Source organism: Mustela nivalis (genome assembly GCF_964662115.1).
Source record: "Mustela nivalis genome assembly, chromosome: 6".
Classification (NCBI taxonomy): domain Eukaryota; kingdom Metazoa; phylum Chordata; class Mammalia; order Carnivora; family Mustelidae; genus Mustela; species Mustela nivalis.
The window spans coordinates 106,720,254-106,742,827 of record NC_139025.1 but is presented as its reverse complement, the minus strand read 5'-3'; the positions used below and the strand labels follow the sequence as shown (position 1 = coordinate 106,742,827).

Here is a 22,574-nt window from a genome sequence, read left to right as displayed (position 1 = left end):
CTGTTTGTTTGTTTTTTGTTTTTGTTTCTTGCACAAATTGAGGGTTTGTGGCGATTCTGCGTTGAGGGAGTCTTGCGGTGCCACTTTTCCAACAGCATTTGCTCACGTTATGTCTGCGTCCCATGCTGGTAACTCTTGCAGTCCTTCGAACTTTTTCATTATTTTCGCATTTGTTATGGGGATCAGCGGCTTCTTGAGATGGAAGCTACTGATGAAGATGCCATGAAGATTGGTGAAATGACACCAAAAGCTTTAGAATATGCCACACATTCAGTTGATAAAGCAGCAGCCAGAGGCCAGACTCTGATGTCGAAAAAAGTACCGTGAGTGAGACGCCGTCAAGCGGCATTGCAAGCAGCAGAGAAATTGTGAAAGGAAGAGTCAGCTGAGGGGAAAACTTCATCGTTGTCTTAGCTTAAGAAGCTGCCACAGACACCCCCAACTTCAGCAGCCCCCACTCTGCTCAGTCAGCAGCCATTATCAAGGCAGAGACTTTCCACCAGCAAAAATTGGCTGAAACCTCAAAGGTTGGTTAGCATTTTATTTTTTAGCAACGAAGTATTTTCAAATTAAGGTATGTTTTTCCTTCCTTCCTTCCTTCCTTCCTTCCTTCCTTGACGTAATGTTGCACACCCAACAGACCACAGTGTTGCATAATTGTTACTTTTAGATGCACTGGGAAACCAAAAATTTGACTTGCTTTATTGCAATATTTGCTATATAGCAATGGTCTGGGGCCCAACTCGCACTGTCTCTGAGGAATGCCTATATTACCCTCTGGCTTTGTTGCAGGTGCTCTGGTGAGTGGTGGTGGTATCAGATTGTGGTTTTACCTCGCATTTGATGACTAGTGATGTTAAGTAGCTTGTCCGATGTTTATTAGCCATTTGGATGTCTTGGAAGTTCTCTTTTGATGATTACCTTTATTTTGTTCAGTGAAATAAAGAGCAAGATGATTTTAGCAGATGAGGATGGAGGAGATACTGGAAGTGTTTGGGAAGAGGAGAAGGTATGATTGGATCAAATTGGAAACCGGACGAGAAGCCAGACCGAGGGGTGAAAGAGGATGGCAGGCCGCGTTACGGATCCAATGGCATTAGGGAGAGTGAGTCTAACAAGAAATCGGCCATTCATCCGCAAGAGTACAAGCATACAGAGCAGGGTTTACCCAGGTTTGTGATTTACCCCAGCATGGACGGGAGAGGGGCGAAAGAGTTGTTAGGTGCAAGGGCGTGATCCTAATGATGGGCCGTGAAATTTCAGGGGTAAGGTCGGGGGATGGGATGACGCTGGAATGATGCCAAGGGGAGTGCCTGGCGAGTCATGTTCTTCATGTGCTGGGACAGCTTCGAAGTGAGGGGTCAGTTCTATTTCAAGGAGTCTTGGTTTAAGGAAATGGTGACATTTGAACTCTCTTAGATCTTTAATTATAGATTTCTCCTTCCACTTTTTTTTTTTTTTTTTGTATTTTTGGCAATTTGTTGAACAAGCTCTAGGTCTTTTCCCTCTGTAGTTCCCTACATTTGGGATTCTGCTGATAGGATGCCATCAGTTTTGATCACTGAACATATTCCTGTCCCAAATGTTTCTTGCAAACTGGTACTTAGATCTAGGCTGCAGCAGGCTCAGTTCTGAAATTTTGTCAAGAAAATGTCATAGATGGTATTTTGTATTTCTTGTTGCATCCCATCAGGAAGCACATATGTCTTTTCTCTTTTTTCTTTTTTTAAGTGATGGGATTGATTGAACTGTGGGGTTTGGACGTTGCCAGCCTGATTGTGAATTCCCCATAACCTTCTCTTACCTAATTGTCTTGGTAGCCATTGATGGTCATTGCTGCTAATTCATAATGGATTGCAAAATGGAGACATCTTAATTCTTTCTGTAAATTTTTCTGTAAAGCAAAACTTCTCTAACTGTATCCTTCTGCTAAAGTACAGTTATTTCCCATTGTCAGTTCTTAGAACACTGAATAGTTTACCTACTGACAAATTTGTGTACATAGAGAGGGCATCATTTTTTAGAAAGATTTATTTACTTATTTTAGAGAGAGAAAGTGCAGTGGGGGAAAGGGGCAGAGGGAGAGGGAGAATCCCAAGCAGACTCCCTGCTGAGCATGGAGCCTGTGGGGGGCTCGCACTCAGGACCCTGAGATCATGACCTGAGCTGAATGAAATCAAGAGTCAGACGTTTAGCCCACTGAGCCACCCAGGCACCCCAGTGCATACTGGTATCATTTTGAATGCATGGTTTAAAAATAATTATTTTGATGCTCACAATGCTCCATCTTTGGCTAGTATATTATTTTCTTTTAAAAAATATTTATTTAAAAAATATTTATTTGACAGAGAGAAAGAGAGAGAGATCACAAGTAGGCAGAGAGAGAGAGAGAAGGGAAGCAGGTTCCCTGCCAAGCAGAGAGCCCGATGCGGGGCTCGATCCCAGGACCCTGAGATCATGACCTGAGCTGAATGCAGAGGCTTAACCTACTGAGCCACCCAAGCACCGCTGTGTTATTTTCCTGTGGCTACTGTACAGAATTACCACAAATTGGGTGGCTTAAAACAACAGAAATTGTGTTGTTTCATAGTCCTGGAGGCCAGGAACCCCAAATCAGTTCCACTGGCTTAAAATCAAGGCATCAGGAAGGCTACGCGCCCTTTGAAGGCTGTAGGGGAAAACCTGTTCCTTGCCTCTTCTAGCTTCTGGCAGTTGCTGGCAGTCCTTGGCTTGCAGCCACATCACCCCAATCTCTCAGCCTCCATGGTCATGTGGCTCTCTCTTCTGTGTGGCAAATCTTCTGTACCCCTCTTCCAAAGGCCTATTGGATTGCATTTAGGACATATCCTGATGATCCTATATTCTCCCCATCTCAAATTCCTTAATCACATTTGAGAAATCTTTGCTGTATAAGGAACATATTCCAAGGATTAGGACCCAATATCATTGGGGGCCATTATACAGCCCACTAAAGCTGGTGAAAGCCCTTTAAAGTTGGGCTTTTAAATCCCTGAAGCTGTGTGTCTTTTTGATAGGACTCCAGTGGTTTTTTTATGACTGCCTTACTTCCTGATATGAGAAGGCTTTCCAGGTTCTTTATGTATTTCTCATCCCTTACCTTTAATCAGCCATTCTGCAAGGAGGTGGGTTTGTTTGTTTGTTTGAAGTATGAATGGTATTTATGAACCACAATTTGGGCATTAGGAATGATCTTTGTTAGTCAGTGGACACAAGGAATCACAGGATGCAGGAATCTGTTGGGGGACAGTGAGAATGACTCTTCTCAAAATTAAATCTAATAACCCACTCCCAGAAGTTTGGTTTCTGTACCTACAATTTCAGGATCTGCTGGCTGGGTTCCCAAGGGAGGAAATCTGTCCACTAGGAAATGAACAGTGCTCTCAAGGAACTGGAAATGAGATTCCCATTTGGGCATTTTGGGTTCTTGTGTCACTGAACCAATGGGAAAAGGCGCTTATTGTATTGACTGGGGTGCTTGATCTCGATTATCGAGGGAAATGTGACTGTTGCTCAACAATGGAGACAGCTCTCTGGCGTGCCTCCATAGTGCTTCCATGTTCAGTTGTTCAAAGTTAATGGAAGGCCACAGCGACTCTACAAAGCCAGAATCAATAAGGACTTCAATCCCTCAGGAATTAAGTGTAAGGTCTCCCCAGCAGGTAAAGAACCCCAGCCAGCTAAGATTCTGACTGAGGGCGACAGGATAATGATATGGGCTGTGGGGAGGAAAAAAAAAAAAAAGGGATCAGAGATAACTATTTGATTTATAAAAATGAGGACTATGCCAGTTGTTTCTTTCTTATGTATTTGTACATGTTAATTACCTTCCCCCTCTCTTCTATTAAATGTAAAATTTTGGTGGCAACTGATCTACCATTGAGTCTTAAGATTTCAGCACATCTGGGGGTGGGGCGCTGGTTTGACTTAACTAGAATTATCATCACCCAGATATTCACAGTGACTGGTGGGGTCCTCATCTTTCTGTTGGGGGACAGATTAAGTGTATTTTGTACAGAAGGTTTTTGTGTGTGTGTAAATCTCTAAAGAGGCAAAAGAATGAGTATTTATGCTGAGTAGGTACAGGAGGGTGCTGAGGGTTGGGTGCCCCTTCAGCTCTGCATCACCTCCTCCATGTTTTCCTCTTCGCTGTTGCAGCGGGAGACCCACAAGCCACAATGCCCCAGATCCCTGCAGCTGGATTTCTGTTTCGTCCCACTGTTGAGAGGCAGTTGTTGTCGGGGAGAAGAAACCATTTTTTGTACAACTTCCAAGAGTGTCACAAGCAACGGAAGGACAGCTGTGGGAGCCGGAGGGCTGGACCAGCACGGCGGCAGCGGCGGCTCACAGGGGTAGGCCTCCTGGCTGCTGGTCAGGCAGTGTGGCTCCCCAGTCGGGGCCTCGGTGGTGGTGACCATGGGTCTGTTTGCTTTTTTGTTCCTTCCAGTAGAAGTGATGGTATGCTGCCTCCTTAGTAGTCAGATGCACTTACCTCTTCTCTTTTGTTCCTCCAGCCCTTGGAAGCCCTTTGTAACAAACTCCCTGTATTATGTTCCTTCCGTTTGAAATAATGTGGTTTCTCTTTCACAGATTGGACACTGACTGATACACTTCCTCTAACACGGGTACAGTTGGGGCCCCCCCAAACAAGCTGACGGCAGTCTTTTCTTCAGGGGTCCTACAGATTGTCAAGACGAGTAGATAATTCAATACTTAATAGGGCGGTTCAGGAATTCAGGGAAATTTGAGAAACATGGGAAACAGAAAGATGACGGAAAGCTCCTTAGAAGCGGTGGGGCTCAAGTAGAACAGACCGCCAGGAGAGGCAGAGAGAAGACACAGGTTTTTCCCTAAGCATTGTTATTAATATTTTTAAAAAGATTTTATTTATTGATTTGACAGAGACCGCGCGAGAGAGAACACAAGCAGGGGGAGTGGGAGAGGAGAAGCAGCCTTCCTGCCAAGCAGGGAGCCCGATGCGGGGCTTGACCCCAGGACCCTGGGATCATGACCTGAGCTGAAGGCAGATGCTGAATGACTGAGCCACCCGGGCACCCCTCTAAGCATTACTTTTTTAAAGGTTAAAAATTTGTGGCAAAATATACATAACAATTTTTTAAAAGAATTATTTATTTGAGATAGAGAGCATGTGCAAGAATAGGCAGGGAGCAGGGCAGAGGGAGAGGGGTAAGTGGACTCCCCACTGAGCCTGATGTGGGACTTGATCCCAGAACCCTGGGATCATGACCTGAGCAGAAGGTACAGTTCTAACCAAATGAGCCACCCAGGCTCCCTGACTTATTTTGGAGATAGAGCGAGCATATGCGCCCTCTGTGGGGAGAAGGACTGACCATCTTAAGTAGACTCCATTCTGAGTGCAGAGTCTGATGATGCAGGGCTCGGTCTCACAACCCTGAGATCATGACCTGAGCCAAAACCAAGAGTCAGACACTTAACTGACTGCACCCCCCAGGCACCCCCACATCACATTAAACTTACCATCTTAACCATTTTCTTTTATTATTATTATTATTTTTATTTATTTGACACACACAGATCACAAGTAGGCAGAGAGAGAGGAGGAAGCAGGCTCCCTGTTGAGCAGAGAGCCCAATGCGGGGCTCAATCCTAGGACCCTGGGATCATGACAGGAGCCGAAGGCAGAGGCTTTAACCCACTGAGCCACCCAGGTGCCCCCATCTTAATCATTTTCAAGTGTACAGTTCACTGTGGATCACACTGTTTTGCAACCAATAGCCTAGAACCTTTTTCCTCTTGCAAAACAAAACTCTGTACCCATCAAATAACAACTAATCCTGCCAGCCCCCCAGCCCTGGTAACCACCATTCTGTCTAAATTTGATTGTTCCCGGTACCTCACAGAAGTGGGATCACACAATATCTATGCTTATATTTCACTTAGCACAAGGTCCTGAAGGCTCATCTGTGCTGGGGCACAGATCATTCAAGGGCTGAATGATCCTGCATTATGTGTGTATGTAACGGTTGTTTATCCATTCATTCACTGATAGGCACTGGGGTTGCCTTCACCTTTTCACTCTTCTGAATAATGCTGTGATGAACATTGGTCTACAAATATTTCTTCAATCTCGGCTTTTAATTCATTTGGGTATATATCCATTAGTAGAAATGCTGGATCATATGGGACTTCTACTTTAAAATTTTTGGGCAACTGCCGTACTGTTTTCCATAGTAGCTGTACCGTTGTTAAAGAGTCACAGCAAGTGCACAAGGGCTGCAATTTCTCTATATCTTTACCAACACTTGTATTTTGTGCTGTTTTGTTTTGATAATAGCCGTCTTATTGGCTGTAAAATGGTCTTCAACACTTTAAAGATTTTGTTTCTAGCTACATAGTTTCTAAGAAGTCTGTGGTATTTGTTATCTCTGTGGTAATGTAGTGAGTCTTACTCCTATTATTTTAAAAAAATGTCTATCACTGTTTTTCAGCAAGTACATTAATACGTGCATGGTTATCTCATGTGGAGTTTATGAAGCTTCTTCACTGTTAGTTTATGGTTTTCATCAAATTTTTTAAAATTGGCCATTATTTCTTCATTTTGCACCCTTTATGACAAAAAGAAAATTCAGGATAGATTTTATTGCTAAGTCTTCCATTTCACTAACTTTTTCTCCTGTAGTGTCTAATTTATTAATTTATCCAATGTTTTATTGCATTTATTTTTTATTTCTATTCCATTTGATTAAAACATTTTTTCTCATGTTTTTAATACTTGTACAAAGCCAGCTGTTTTAACCTTTTTTATTTTTTCTTTTAAGATTCTACTTATTTATCTGACAGAGAGAGCGCACACACGCACAAGCAGTGGGGAGCCATAGGCAGAGGCAGGGGAAGAAGCAGGCTTCCTGCTGAGCATGGACCCCAGAGCAGGGACTCGATCCCAGAACCCTGGGACCATAACCTGAGCCCAAGGCAGATGCCTCACTGACAGAACCACCCAGGTGCACTGTTTTAATATTCTTATCTGCTGGCTCTATCATCCCTGCCTTTTCTGGGTCTTTTCCTATAGACTACTTTTTCTTCTAGTTTTATCAGTCACATTTTTCTGCTTCTTTATATGTCTCATAATGCTTTGATTAGATGCAGGACATTATGTCTGTTACATTATTGAGGATCTGGATTTTGTTTACTTAAGTGTCAGGCTTTGTTTTACAGTTATTTGTGGATCAGCTTTGAATCTTGTAAATTTTTTTAAATTTTATTTTTTCAGTGTTCCAAGATTTATTGTTTATGCACCACACCCAGTACTCCATGCAATACATGCCCTCCGTAATACCCACCACCTGGCTCACCTAACCCCTCACTCCCCTTTTCTCCAAACCCTCAGTTTGTTTCTCAGAGTCCACAATCTCTCATGGTTTATCTCCCCTTCCAATTTCCCCCAAGTCACTTCTTCTCGTCTTCAATGTTCTCCGTGTTATTCCTTATGCTCCACAAGTAAGTGAAACCGTATGATAATTGACTCTCTCTGCTTGACTTACTTCACTCAGCATAATCGCCTCCAATCCCATCCATGTTGATACAATAGTTGGGTATTCATCCTTTCTTTTTTTTTTTTTTTTAAAGATTTTATTTATTTATTTGAGAGAGAGACAGTGAGAGAGAGCACGAGCAAGGAGAAGGTCAGAGAGAGAAGCAGACTCCGCATGGAGCTGGGAGCCCGATGCGGGACCCGATCCCAGGACTCCGGGATCATGACCTGAGCCGAAGGCAGTCATCCAACCAACTGAGCCACCCAGGTGTCCCGTATTCATCCTTTCTGATGGAGGCATAATACTCCATTGTATACATGGACCATATCTCCTCTTTCCATTCGTCTGTTGAAGGGTATCTTGGCTCTTTCCACAGTTTGGTATTTAAAGCATCTTTGCTAGAGTGGGTCCAAGCTAAAGTAGCCTTCACTCCAAGGATATTTTATGGCTATTAATAAGGCATGATCCCTCTGGGATCTCTATTTAATACCCTGGATGACTACTGAGGATTCTGTACTCTGGCTCCTGGTCCTATGTGAGCTCTGGGAATTGCTGTTTACAACTAACCACCCTCAATCCCCAGTCACTTATTGTACTTGTAGAGTGTCATCTTGTACAAGATGAAGTACACCTTCATCTTGTAATTGCAGAGTGTCATTCTTCTTATGTACTCCATGAAGATTCTAGGGGACCACACTGTATTAATTCCTTTCTGAAACTCTGCTAACTTCTAATTACCTGAGTAATTACAAGTTAATATCTAACCCCCAATCTAAACCCCAATCTACTATCACCACACAGTTACACATTTATGTTTTTATGATGAGAACTTTTATGATTTTTCTTTTAGCAACTTTCGAATATTCAATAGTGTTGTCAACTATGGTCACCATCTTGTACATTACATTCCTAGGACTTATAACTGGATGTTTGTACCTTTTGACCGTCTTTGAACATTTTGCCCACCTATACCTACTTCCTGTGATCTAGTCTCTGTATCTATGCATACACACACACACACACACACACTTTATATATATATATATATGTATATATATATATATATACACACACACACACACACACACAAATATATTACATTTTCTTTATTCATGTATTAACAGACACTTAAGCTATTTCTGTGTCTCAGATATTTAAATAATACTGCAATGAACATGGGGTAAATAACCACACGTGGAATAACTGGGTCATATGGGAGTTCTATTTTTAATATTTTGAGGAATTTCCATATAGTTTTCCATAATGGCTCTACCAATTTACATTATCACTAATAATGGTGCACAGAAGTTCTTCACATCCTAACACTTACTTTTTGATAAAAGCCATTCTAACAGGTATGGGGTAGGATATCTCATTGTCATTTTGATTCGCATTTCCCTGATATTAGTAATACTGAGTACCTTTTCATGTACCTGTTAACTATTTGTATGTCTCTCATGTCTATTCTAAATCCCAATTTTTAAAAATTGGACCGCTTTCTGTTAGTTTTACAAGTTATATATTTTGAGTCATAACGCTGTATCAAATATATGACTTGAAAATATTTTCTCCCATTCAGTAGGTTGCCTTGTTGTTTAGTATGTTTTAAAAAAGATTTTATTTATGTATCTATTAGAGAGAGAGAGAGAGAGAGAGAAAAGGGGCAGAGGAGGAACAGAGGAGGGGACAGAATCTTAAGCAGACTCCATGCTGATCACAGAGCCCAACATGGATGGGGCTTGATTTCATGACCTTCAGATCATGACCTGAGCCAAAACCAAGAGATGGATGCTTGACCAACTGAGTCACCCAGATGTTCCTGTTACCTTTGCTTTTGGAGTTAGATCCAAAATAATCACTGCCAAGATTGATATCAAGGAGTTTACTACCTGTTTTCTTCTATGAGTTTCATGGTTTCAGGTCTCACATTTGTCTTTAATTCATTTTGAGGTTTTTTAAAGATTTTAAGTAATCCCCCACATTCAATGTGGGGCTTGAACTCACAGTCCTGTAATCCAGAGGTGCTTGCTTTACTGAGTCAGCCAGGTGCCTCTGAGCTCATTTTTGTGTATGGTAGAAGATAGTGGTGTGGTTGAGCTTCATTCTTTCACATGTGGCTATTCAGTTTCCTCAACACCATGTATTAAAGAAACTACCCTTTCTCCATGCGTATATTCTTGGCTCTTTGGTCATAAACTAAGTGTATTTGCACGGGTTTATTTTTGGGCTCTCTGCTCTATTGATCCATGTGTGCATTTTTATTTCCATGTCATACTATTTTGATTACTGTATTTTTGCTAATATAGTTTGAAATGAGGGAACATAATGCTTTTAGCTTTGTTCATAAGAACGCTTTGTTTATTTGGGTGTTTTGTGGTACTTCATCTTAGAAAACAGAATGAGAGGGGCGCCTGGGTGGCTCAGTGGTTAAGCCGCTGCCTTCGGCTCAGGTCATGATCTCAGGGTCCTGGGATCGAGTCCCGCATCGGGCTCTCTGCTCAGCAGGGAGCCTGCTTCCTCCTCTCTCTCTCTCTCTGCCTACTTGTGATTTCTCTCTGTCAAATAAATAAATAAAATCTTTAAAAAAAAAAAAAAGAAAACAGAATGAGTAAAGTCACAGGGAAAAAAGCATAGAGCATGTGTGTCCACCCCCTTAACTTAGGCAAAGTTTTGGTTACTTGCTCATGCATTTCCAGAAGTGGAAAGCACAATCTCTAATCTCTGCCCAGTGGCAAAAGAACCAGTTTCGCCTGGAACAGAACTTTCAGAGGCTCACAGAATCAGAAAGTAAGAATTGAGACATTCAAGACAGAATATTATTGAGTCTTCCTGCACAGTGCTGTTGAACTAACTGAATGCATTCTTTCCTGCACGTTGCTACATTCCTGTACTTATTATAAAGTGAAGTGCTTTGTCCCAAACCCCATGCAAATCCTATCAACCTATGTACTAGGAAATTAAGATCCTTTTACTATCACAGCATGTAAAATAACAAAGTAGCTGGGTGAATTTTCACCAAATTAGAGGGTGTTTTTAGAGTGGTTTGACAAAGGCTCTAAAATCTATTGGAGGGTCCTGGAAGGCAGATGGCAATTATTGTCTAGAGAAGCTGAAAGTGAGTTATGAGATTGCTATGTGGGTTCCAAAAGCTATGATGGCAAGATGTGGACACAGAAAACTAGGGTTAAAAAACAAGCCCTAAATATAATATTTTAGGCCCAATGCTACATAGTACAAGCATTGTCTTTGGGGCGGGGGGGGGGGGGGAGGAAGTAATTTTCTAACATATATTCAAATAGATGAGTACAACGAATCCCATTTACCTATTACTGAATTTTAACAACTATCAATGCATGGTTAACTTTTTTTTTTTTTTTAAGATTTTATTTATTTATTTGACAGAGATCACAAGTAGGCAGAGAGGCAGGCAGAGAGAGAGGAGGGAGCAGGCTTCCTGCTCAACAGAGAACCTGATGCGGGACTTGATCCCAGGACCCTGGGATCATGACCTGAGGTGAAGGCAGAGGCTTTAACCCACTGAGCCACCCAGGCACCCCGCATGGTTAATTTTATTAATATCCCCCTCACACCCATCACTTCCCTCATTTGTTTTTGACATGCCAGGCATCATATAATTTTAAAAATATTTAGTAGCAAGCATGGATTTTGATCAACTAGATTCTCACTTGGACAACTCCATGTAATATGCTCCTACATGAACAGCAGCAGGGACTTTTTAAAAATATATTTTTAAAATTTAAATTCAACTAATTAACATGTAGTATATTATTAGTTTCGAAGACAGAGTTTAGTGACTCATCAGTCTTCTAAAACACCCAGTGCTCATTATATCCCATGCACTCTTTAATGTCCATCACCCAGTTATGTCATCCCTCTCCCCCTAAACCCTCCAGCAACCCTGTTTGTTTCCTATGAGTAAGAGTCTCTTATAGCTTATCTCCCTCTGATTTCTTTCTTTCTTTTTTTAGGATTTTATTTTTTTAAATGTATTTTAGAGAGGATGAGAGGGGGCAAGGTCAGAGGAAGAAGCTGATTCCCTACTGAGCAGGGAGCCCAATGTGAGGCTCAATTCCAGAACTCCAGGATCATGATCTGAGCCAAAGGCAGATCCTTAAATGACTGAGCCACCTATATGCCCTGATTTCATCGTATTTTTCCTTCCCTTCCTCTATGATCCTCTTTCGTTTCTTAAATTCCACGAGTGAGATCCTGATAATGGTCCTATTTTGTTTAGCATAATACCCTCCAGTTCCAATCACATCAATACAAATGGCAGGACTTGGGGGTTTTTGATGGCTGTGTAATATTCCATTGTAGAAATACACACATTTATCCATCAGCAAGGACTTAAGATGTTTAAATAAGAGATGCTGTAAAGGACACCTAGTATTTTCATGTACCCTAGTTTGATAGCTTTTGGGGTTTTATACTTTGGGCTTAGAGAAGCAGAACCCTCTTGATCTTAACTTCATAATGCACTGAATGAGGTTGGATTCACTGGTTGATCTTTGAGCTTCCATCAACTTTGAAGTCTCTGATCTGTGAACCTCATCACGTCGTGGCCAGCAGGTCTGGATGGATGTCCATATAATTGTTAACACCCCGAACTCTCAGCTCTTTTGACTTTTTTGGGTGAAATTCCCCTGATCTGGAGGTCTTGCATTCCCACAAGTATTTCTCTAGGCCAAATTTTAACTCTTGAGTGGATGCTCCTATCTTCCTGCATTATTTCAGCTTTGCTTCATGTGTCTCCCCTCCCCAAAGACCATTCAAGGCTGTCTAAGAATTCCCCTGTCCAGCTTTAACAACCTCTGGTATTGTGTTCTCATTCTCGTGTCAACTCTTGTCTTCTCCTTTCCCCTACCCTGTGCTCTTTTACTGAGTCCAAATTTCATAACTAGGCTACAAATAATGACCTCTCCAGTTGAAAAAATATATATATTCATGACACATGTATGTAAATTTTCAAAATTTTACTATTAGTAGGAATCTAATTCCTACTAATTGAAAATAATTTGACTAATTAAGACTGAGGGCAACCTACCTTCACACTGTAATTGACGTCTACCAAGAGAGAAATTTGTTTTTTTCAAAATTAGTTGAAGATAGATCAAAATAAACAAGTCAAACAATAACCAACCCACTAAAGTCAAAGAGGATACTCTGCCCACTATTCGGGTGTTAAAGTAGCATTAGTAATGCATCTATAGTGGACTGATTCTACATTACCACAAAAGCCCAGCTTTTACCCTTAGTCCTAACAGTAGAAAAACTAATGGATTTTTTCTTCTTCCTATTCTTCCTTTTCTTCCTTACTATCATTGGAGCCTGTGGCCAGCTGGGAAAGCACAAAGTGGAGTGAGCTCTTGCTGTGATCCTTTCGCAATCCCAGTAAAGTGTGGGACCATCAGAACACCTACCACAATAAAAATGTCAGCTGTGTGAGGTATATGCAAGTAATGAGAACGGACAGGAGGAAACGTGAGCTAGCGTTACTGCAGCCCTGCTCAGGCAAAAGGTTATGGTGACTAACCTAAGCACAAGAACAGCCTTCAGTTGATGGAATGAAGTTCCAATGACGTTACCTGGATTGAGCACCTGAGTGAGCAGTGAAACAGACCACGTTCTTCCAGTCGCTTGTGGTGTCTTTTCAAGTATTTAAAGGACTCCTTTGTAAGAGGAGATCAGTAAGTTTTGAAGGCTTGGTAGGATACGTATTTGTAGAAGGAAAGCCGCAAGAAATGGACATAACCAATATAACCAAACTTGACTGGAGCAGATGATATGCTGGGTGGTGGGGAACGCGAGGAAGAGAACCCTGGAACTGATGACGAGAATGGGCTGCAAAGATAACCGTTAAATGGTCATGTGGGAGTCAAGGATTACACTAACATGCTGAGGAAATACTACAGAAGCACCTAGAGCATGGCCTATGTCATTATCACTCCAGTTAGTAGGTCAGGTCAGTCAGCCACATTTACACCAAAGTCCTCACCCGGGGAGGAGAAATGCTTCTCCATTTCTCAGAAACACAATCTACCAATACCATTTACAGGATTTTAAATTCCCAAACAAGTGTACAACTCCAGCCCTGTTCTTCCTTCTGTAAGATATAAGTGACTATTACTAGGGAAAAAAAAGTTTAAATCATGACTTACTCTTTAAGAACCAGAAATTTCTACCACTACTGTTTATTATCAACACACCTATCCCTTAAGCATTATGTTGAACCTCCAAAGTAAAAAAGCTTTGGTTGTGATTAGTTGCAATTGAGGAAAGTCCTAATTATGTACCCTTCGGTGGTACAGAGAGGTTGAGTTGGTTTCTTAATTTGTAAAAAGGGAACAAAGTTCTTCTGGGTTGTTGTGACACTCATCCAGGAAAAGCTAGGTCACACATATAGCACTTAGTCTCACTTGTAATAGCAAGTTGCTTGCTATTATCTTACAAAGTCTGTGGTACTAAAGCGAAAAGTGATCACACTTGAGTAGTGGTTGCTTAAAAAATGACACTTGTTATATACAATGTGCTTCTACAAATAAAAAAGGGGGACTATGTGTAATACAAAAAGCTATTTAACATTTTAATAGGTTTGTAAAAAGCTGTTTTTCTGAAGATTACCACCAACTCTATTATCTCGCGGCAGCATTAACTTTCAGAGAGAGAGAAAAAGGTAATTTTTCATCCCAGTGTGGCTTTGGCACACTAATTGCAGGTGACCACTGGATGGGACCCTCGAGAGCCTACCCTCACTAAACGATAAAAGTGTCAGATCCTTATTAAAAGTAGTTGGTCTTGACTCATCTATCATCAGCTGCTAAATTTCAGTTACTTAACCTACCGGTGCCCAATATTCTTCCTCTGATACTTTAGAAAAGCCACATTCTTCATTATATATACTTAGACTGACAAAGAAACTTCTTTTGAGTACACAAAGATATGGCATATATTTGGTAGGACTTTTTATTGGAAGTCTAGTAACTGTAGTAACTGTTAAGATGTAGATAATTTTTTTTTAAAGATTTTATTTATTTATTTGACAGAGAGAAACTACAAGTACACTGAGAGGCAGGCAGAGAGAGAGAGAAGGAAGCAGGCTCCCTGCTGAGCAGAGAGCCCGATGTGGGACTCGATCCCAGGACCCTGAGATCATGACCTGAGCCGAAGGCAGCGGCTTAACCCACTGAACCACCCAGGCGCCCCAAGATGTAGATAATTTTAAAGTGTATGAAATATGACCAATATGGCTAGCTTAACAAATTATTTACATGTCATATAGAGACTATTTCATGTTGCTAGGTTTTTTTTAGTTTTGTTTTGGTTATGGAAGCTGTGTAAAGATTGTCTAACTTTTCCTAATTGAATTGTACTTCGGTTTTATATTTTTAAAAAAGACCTATCCCAATCCAGAATTTGGTTTTGCCCTACTGATGAAACTCACTTCCCTTCAGTGAAGAGAATGCATTTCCTAATTTCCTTTGTAAGGCAGATGGTGCAAATGCTTATCTAATATCCTCATATTGCTAGCTTAATAGCTGTACCACTTATTACTCACAGTGAGTTTTAAAATGAATTTATTCAAGAATGTTCTTAGGAAGGCAACAATGTTTGTTGTTAAAAAAAACTTCTGTTTCTTCATGCTGAAAAAGTAATGTAAGAGGCTATAGTTATAAGCTTCTTCCTATTGGAATTCTGGTAGTATATATAGCACAGTGTAGTCATTTCCGCAATGCTAGAATAAATAAAAAAAGTCTCTTCTATGCTTCTCTTCAAAAAGTGATGAATAACAACAGAAGATGGCATAAAAAAGCCATTTTTTTTCTATTCATTCTGTAGTATTGGAGCCAGTATCTAGGAAACAGGAGAGAAAGATTAAATTCAAGGAGCAGTTTAAAATTTAAATACTTTGATAATCTCTTAAAAAAAAAGAACTAATGGTGGTGTGAGGGCTGGGGAAGTAGAGAAGGTAAACCTGAGGGAAGCTGATCAAAGAACTGCTCTGAGAACTTGAAAGTTATTTAAGGCATAGGTAAGAGGATAATTCTTAATTCTCCATAGTTATGTTACTGAAAAACCAAACTGTATTACTTGGTTCATTATATAAGTTATACTGGTTTGGTTCCTAGGGCTATTACATGACCATTTCTTCTATCAGGTCCTCTACTGTCCTCAAATTTTAAACCAAAATTTAAACCAATTTTCAGAAGAAAATTGTATTTTAATTCCTGGTGAGGCACATACCAAAATTCCAGCCACTATCACTCTTCCTATGTCAGAAAACTGACTTTTAGAAAAAATGGGCTTACTTCATAGTAGCACTCATTTATTTGGTCACTAAGGAATGGTAGTTTCTCTGTTACTTGAACTTCTACTTTTAAATGCCGAACTTTTTATATTTTACTTTTGGAAAGAAAACATTCTAAGATTGTATTTTTTTTCTGCTGACAGCATACGTGGAACACAACTGAAGCTCTTCCTGAACACTCAACAGAGATCAGTTAATACCATGTGCTGGAAGTAGGGCAAACTTCTCAGAAGCTATGGCAATAGGTAAGGCTGATTTGCTACTTTTCATCTACTGAATTTTGAAAAAACAGCTCATCTTGCATCTGTAGGCAAGAGTATCTGTAATGTCCAACATGGTAGCCACTGCCTAGCTATGTGTGGCTATTAGTTAATAAAACATTAAAATTTCTTAGTTGCCCTAGCACATTTCAAATGCTTAGGAGCCATATGCGGCTACTGGGAAGTACAGACAGAGAACACTTTCTGTAGGTACAAGTTTTACTGACTACTGCTGGTCTTTTGACAGAGATATAGAAGTTATAAATTAATGCCCAAATTCCAGAGTCTGGTAAAAACTTAATACAAAACAAGTATACATTGTTTGACATGCAGAAATGTTAACATCTTGTAATCCAAAACTATAAAGTTACATATTTTCTGTCATTATAGCAAAGTATTTGATAACTATATTAAAAAGTCATCTTTGCTTAAAGTTGATTTAAGAATGATTACTCCTAGCTAACCTGAAAAGTGCAAGTCATTGAAATGTTGCTAAGTTTTGGACACTTTCCGATACCCAAAAGAGACTATTTCTTTGGGGAAAAAGTGGGGGGGCAAAAGTATAATTTTATGAAGCCCTGAAAAATGATGTATTGGCAAATGTGTATACATGTGGATGTATATCACTGTAAAAACAGATACATAAGACTAGAAAGTTAAGTATTAAGATGGTGTTGCAAATTATGCTTTTCTATCTTCTTTACAGTTTTTCATTGGTTAGCTTATTTCTTTTGCTTTTCAAAACTCCCCTTCTTAGAGAGTTATAGTCTTCTGGATTTCAGAACAGCTGTTTAGACACAAATGGTTCAGATCATAAAGTAAAAATATATTTAAAATATAACTAGCAAAAAAGAAATAGCTAATCATGGAAGAGAAAGATGTATAGGTTTTGAAACATTTGACTTAAACAAGGTCCTGGATCTGCCACAGAAAATGTATCTGCACAGATAGATCAGGAATGGTAATTTACAATTATACCTGATAAGGTCCTTACAGTTATTTTAAAATCTTTAAATTATTACTTTAAAAATATAACATGTATAGGCATCCAGCAACACAGAAATTAGGATAAATTTCAAAAATTAAACACTTCAAATTTGCAACTAACATGGGGGGAAAAAATCCCTTCCCCTGCTTATTTTTAACTCACAGAAATTTAATGTGTGGAGGCAGTCCACATGTCCTATGAAATGTTCACACCTAAAGTCATTGAGAGGACTGTTTGAGAATTGAGATCAGGAATTCAGAATCTAGCTGGGATGGAAGCCATTTCCCCCCATAATTTCAGGCAAAGATTTTCTAAAGACTCACAAGAACAAGATTTCAAGCAGCTTTGCTTTCACAGTAATTAGGTAAACACTTACTTTTACCATCACAGGCTACAATTTTCACTTTATCCACTTTAATAAGTTCTGTCACCTCTCTGAATTCAACATCATTCAATACAAAAGTCCACACGTTATCGCAGAATCTGTATGTATTTAGAGAGCCCTTTAAAACAAAACATTTAGACATACCATGAAGTCATTTTTCCCCCCAAAGCAATTTGAGAACTCAGCTACCAAGTACCTAATTCTTAAAACAGCAGGCAATTTAATGTTTACCTTAAGATCTTCACCCCATAATTTAAAAAAAACCACCCTATGTAACTTTACTAAGAGTTATATACTGTAGTTAGCAGACTATTTTCAGCACTATTAAAGAGTCTGCAACTTACCTGAAAGAGGGAAAAGTTGAAAGGAAATTTAAATTTGTACTTCTACTGCCCTCTTGTGGCAACATGACAAAAGTTCACCGCTCTTGCAGTAGAAAATTCACACACCACTTTAGATTCCACCCAAATTTAATGACTGTTGACCAGAAGCCTTACCAATAACATAGTCAATTAATGCATTTTGTAACATTCCGTGCATTATATCCTGTATTTTTACAGTAAAGCTACAGAAAAGAAAGATAAGAAAATACCTTTACAGTACTGTATTTATTGAGAAAATCTGTATCTAAGTGGGTCCATGCAGTTCAAACCCCTGTTGTTCAAGGTCTACTGCATTTTATTGTATGTGTTAACTCCAAACTTGTGCAGAAGCAGGGACTATCCAGAAACATTCAGTTTTCAACCTGTGCTTCACTCAGATGAATTACTTTATTAGCCCCCAAAACGACAACATTACTGTCCTGTGCAAATGACTTTTTTTTTTTTTAGGAGCAGGAATATGTGCTTAAACATTAAAAGGAAATTTTTGAAGAATAAGGTGAAAGTGCATGGACAGACATCAACTGAATGTAATAAAAACTTGAGACATACCTACACATGGAATCTTCACAAAGGAAATGTAGTATTGATAAGAGATTTATATGCCCCAAACCTTCAATTCAGAAAAACATTCTCTGCAGTGGTACCCATAATAGTAAAAACTACACTAGATACACTACAGTGTATCTAGTGTTCTATCAAGTGAGAAGGATCAGGGAAACTATAAAGGCTATGAATGACTTAATGAAATTTTAAAAACATGAGTAAGTACTATTTGTTGGACTGTGCTAGGCCCTGAGCATACAAATATGATTCCTGTCATCAACAAGCTTCGGGTAGCGTATTAAAGTAAGAAAATATATAGTATAGCAGTATCATGAAAGAGTAATAAGCTAGGGGCACCCAAGGGTATGGAACACATGGGGCACAGAAGGCTTCTCCCATAAATTGAAGTTTAAGTTTTGAAAAATGAGTAAAAGTCAAGGGAGAGGTGGGACAATGGAAAGGAAAACACATATATAAAGGGAACAGTAAGTTCCAGAAAACTAAATGTGTCAGGAAGTCCCAAGGGTTCTGAAGATCCTGGAGAACCTTGGAAAGCTTTTGCTCTGTCCTAAAGGTCTTACTTAGGTCAATGAAGATTTTGAACAAAGTAGTATCATCAGATTTGCATTTCTCCTGATAACAGGAAGAGCTGATTGGAGGCAGACTGGACTGGAGGCTGAGGCAGCAGATGCCTGAATGCGAGAGGTGAGAGTGGCTTTGTTGCAGCAGCAAAGAGGTCAACAGAAGTGGAGAGAGCGGCACATGGGTGGCCCAGCTGGTTGAGCATCTGACTCTTGATTTCTGCTCAGGTTATGATCTCAGGGTCATGAAACTGAGTCCCTTGTTGGGCTCTGCGTTCAGCACAGAGTCTGCTTATCCCTGTCTCTCTGCTCATCTCCCACCCTCTCTAAATAAGTAAAATCTTAAAAATAAATAAATAAATAAATAAAAATAAAAATTTCTCAACCAATTTGCCATGGTGGGGAGACAAAATTTGTTATCCCTCAAGATTCTGGCTCCAGTAACAGTGCACTCTAAATCACCATGTGCAATAAGCAGCTGGTGTGTAGAAGAAAGCCTGGGCGCATAAGCCCATTGACTTTAGAGCCACAGGGTTGGAAGCATTCATTCAGAGACTATGTGGAGCCCTAGCTAAATGTAAGGAATACCAATAATTAAACTACAAAGGGTCTGAGAAAGAGAGGAGTCAGAGAATGGAAGCCAGGACTAATCAATAATATCACAAATTATGCATGAGGTTTAGCAATGGCATGGCAAGAAGAGTTTCAGTGGAGTGGTAAGATTAATGCATGGAAAACCATGTAAGACATACTATTATGTCTTATTAGGTTAACAAAGAATTATAAAAAAAAGTAGATCTCCTTAGCTCTAGTCTGAGTCTTTGGAAGACTACACAGCCAAATGCCAATTTTAATGTTCATTTCTAGCCTCCCTGAACTTGTGTGTAATGTTACTGTCATACCTAATTAGGGACAGCTATGCCAATTATCTGAACAAGGCCATGTCATTGGGCCTTATGCCTAGTGTGTGACGATTCACTTTCAAATATATATTGAAATTGTTATATAAATGTTTCACTTATTTTATTGCTATATTAAATGCTTTTGAGCCAACAAAAGCTTAATAAAATGTGAACACAAGATGATATATTTTAAGTTGTGTGTTGTTTTTGTGTGTGTGAGAGTGAATGCACTAGAACAAGTGAAGGTTGAGGCAGAGAAAGAGGGATAAATATTAAAAAATAATTCTGATGTTGGGCTTTGGTCAAGTAACTGATTTCCACAGTAACTGATCTGGCAAACAGTATCTTGAATGCACCTTTAGTAAATACAGGTTTCTTTTTTAAACATTAATCTACAACTGGGCAACATTCTTACAGTTAAGATATCTTGTTTATTGTAGAAAATGGAACAGACAGGGAATTTAGAGGGTGATTTTTCTTGACCATTAAATCTTTTAATGTTTACTATCAGAAGTTTAGTATTTAACATTAATTACAACTCTCACCTGCCAGCATACATTCTATCAAAAGCATACGTTGACTCTTTAAAAGAAATGTTCTTCCTAAAAATTAGAAATTATTAAAATCTTAATTCTCATACTCAAGGAGATTTTTCCCCCTGTAACATTCTACTAAATGATCTCAGTTATATGAAATTCTTTTGAGGATTTAAAAAAAAATTTACCACGTTATAAGAGTATTGTTTCAATGAGCCCTCGGGGTCAGTAAAATTCACTACAATATGGATTTCAATGTGATCTAGCCAAATGCCTTTGAAAATTAGAAATGACCAATGTGTGATCTCTTCTACCTTTGTCATATGTCCCACCAAGCAAAACACGTTATTTGCAAACTTTCTGGACATAAAATTGATCAAGTCTGCCATAATGGGAGAGGTAGGTAATGAAAGCCTGAGCTTAGAACAGTAGGAAAAGAAAAAACAAGAGTGGTAAAGTCAGATCTCAAAGCTAATTTTTAAAAAATACACACACTTACCAAACATTATGCAACAGAAATTTAGCTAAAAGGAACTGGAGAGTGACAATAATACAATTAGAAAACTATCAGGTATCAACATGGATTGATTTCAAATTAAAGCATCTTGGCAGATTTGTACACATGGTTGTATAAAACAGCAACCTACTTTTGCCAAAATCATTACTGTTAAAAATTCAAGAACATATTTATAAAATTTTATAAAGATATATTTTACTCCAGATAACTTTTAAGCATTCGAAACATTCCATAACATGCATGCTTTATCCCTTCACTAAATTTGTTCTCTGCCAACCCAATATCCACAACAATGCCTGGTATGTAACAGGCACTGAAGTGTTTGCTGAATAAGTTTTTAGCTCAAAACTTTAAGAAAACCCCCAAACGCTCTGGTTCTCTTAAAAGTGAATTAATCTCTATGTTCTTTTCATATAGTGTAACCTTTTAATTTCTACTGTATGGTATCCCTTATGATTAAGCATAAATATTACATATAACTAAATATCATTGTACACTGATACATATCTGACTCCACCAATATCCGTATCAATGTGGTAAAATTACTTCTTTCACCATGATACTTTCAGTGGGCTTTTAGTTTGACTTTACCATCAAGTTGAGAAAGACAATTTTGTTCAGTTTGGGATTACTGTTCAAATGAGATCAAGCTACCAGAAAAGACCAGTTTAGGTCTTCATAAGAGTCGGTGGGAGGCAACATGAACGCACTTCCATGGAATGGGTGAAGATCAGAGTTTGAAAAACAGAAGTGAGCTTTAGGGAGTACTTTGTCACTTACCTTCAATCCTGCAGGTAATGGTTCAGGCTCTTGAAATCTCAGTAACTCTTCAGGGAAGGCAGCCAAACATACATAAGCTTATTTGTGAAACAATGGAATAAAAATCTAAAAACAACTGTCTCACATTAAGTGGACAAACTTAGTATGGAGGTCACTTAAAAGTAAAGTATAATTAAACCGTCGCTTCCTTTTATGATTCCTAAATATGAAGGGGTCCTTAATAGCACTGTTGTTAACCACCAGTGCAAGCTTTTAGATTTAATAAAATATCCTTACCCTGAAATTGACTCTGTTCCTGACCCTCTGCGCCAATGCTGAATTTATAGCTTTATCAAACTGAAGTAGAACTTGAAGGGCAAGTTGGGGGGTGATCTGTTGAGACTGAGAAAAAGTAAAGGTCATAAATCCTTTTAGGGAAGGACATTAAAGACAAAATATGTATGAATTATCATCTAAAATTTAACTGAGGTTAACCAGAGCCTCTTAATCTAGACTCCCTTATTCTTTAACATACTGACAATTAAGGAGTAAAAGCCTGAAGAAATTTTCTTGCACTATCTTAACACAAACATAATTTGGAGAAGAAGACATGAAGTGATGTTGCACTCCCAGGACAAGACTCTATCACTCTTTTACAGTGTCTGGAAAGAGGCATTTCAGCGACTGAAGGAATGCAGTTTCTTAAAAAAAAAACCAGGCCCAGTAATCTATTTTTTTAAAAACCCAATCTCATCAAAGCTCATAAAATCTATGAAAACAAATGGAAATACTTATTATGTTCTTAGATGAGTTTATTTTAAAAGTTTACTTCTCCTAAAATTTAAATCTCAAAGACTATCAA

The 22,574-nt window shown here is 39.1% G+C and overlaps 1 protein-coding gene and 1 long non-coding RNA gene across 3 annotated transcripts in view; one reads left to right on the top strand and one right to left on the bottom strand.

The window, feature by feature from the left end:
• The first annotated feature begins 49 nt into the window (after nucleotides 1-49).
• On the top strand, nucleotides 50-16,846 carry LOC309866239. Its single transcript, XR_014312513.1, has 4 exons — nucleotides 50-527; nucleotides 937-1,172; nucleotides 4,177-4,370; nucleotides 16,002-16,846. It is a non-coding gene; the product is annotated as an uncharacterized lncRNA (long non-coding RNA).
• GTF2A2 (general transcription factor IIA subunit 2) overlaps nucleotides 15,111-22,574 on the bottom strand; it is a 20,350-nt gene continuing 12,886 nt past the window's right edge. For both annotated transcript variants that reach the window (XM_082733785.1, XM_082733786.1), the window contains 3 exons: nucleotides 22,010-22,114; nucleotides 17,483-17,609; nucleotides 15,111-15,404 (listed from right to left, as the gene is read on the bottom strand). In XM_082733785.1, coding sequence (XP_082589911.1) covers nucleotides 15,379-15,404; nucleotides 17,483-17,609; nucleotides 22,010-22,114 — 258 coding nt within the window. In that variant the 3' untranslated portion in view covers nucleotides 15,111-15,378. The remainder of the gene's footprint in view (nucleotides 15,405-17,482; nucleotides 17,610-22,009; nucleotides 22,115-22,574) is intronic.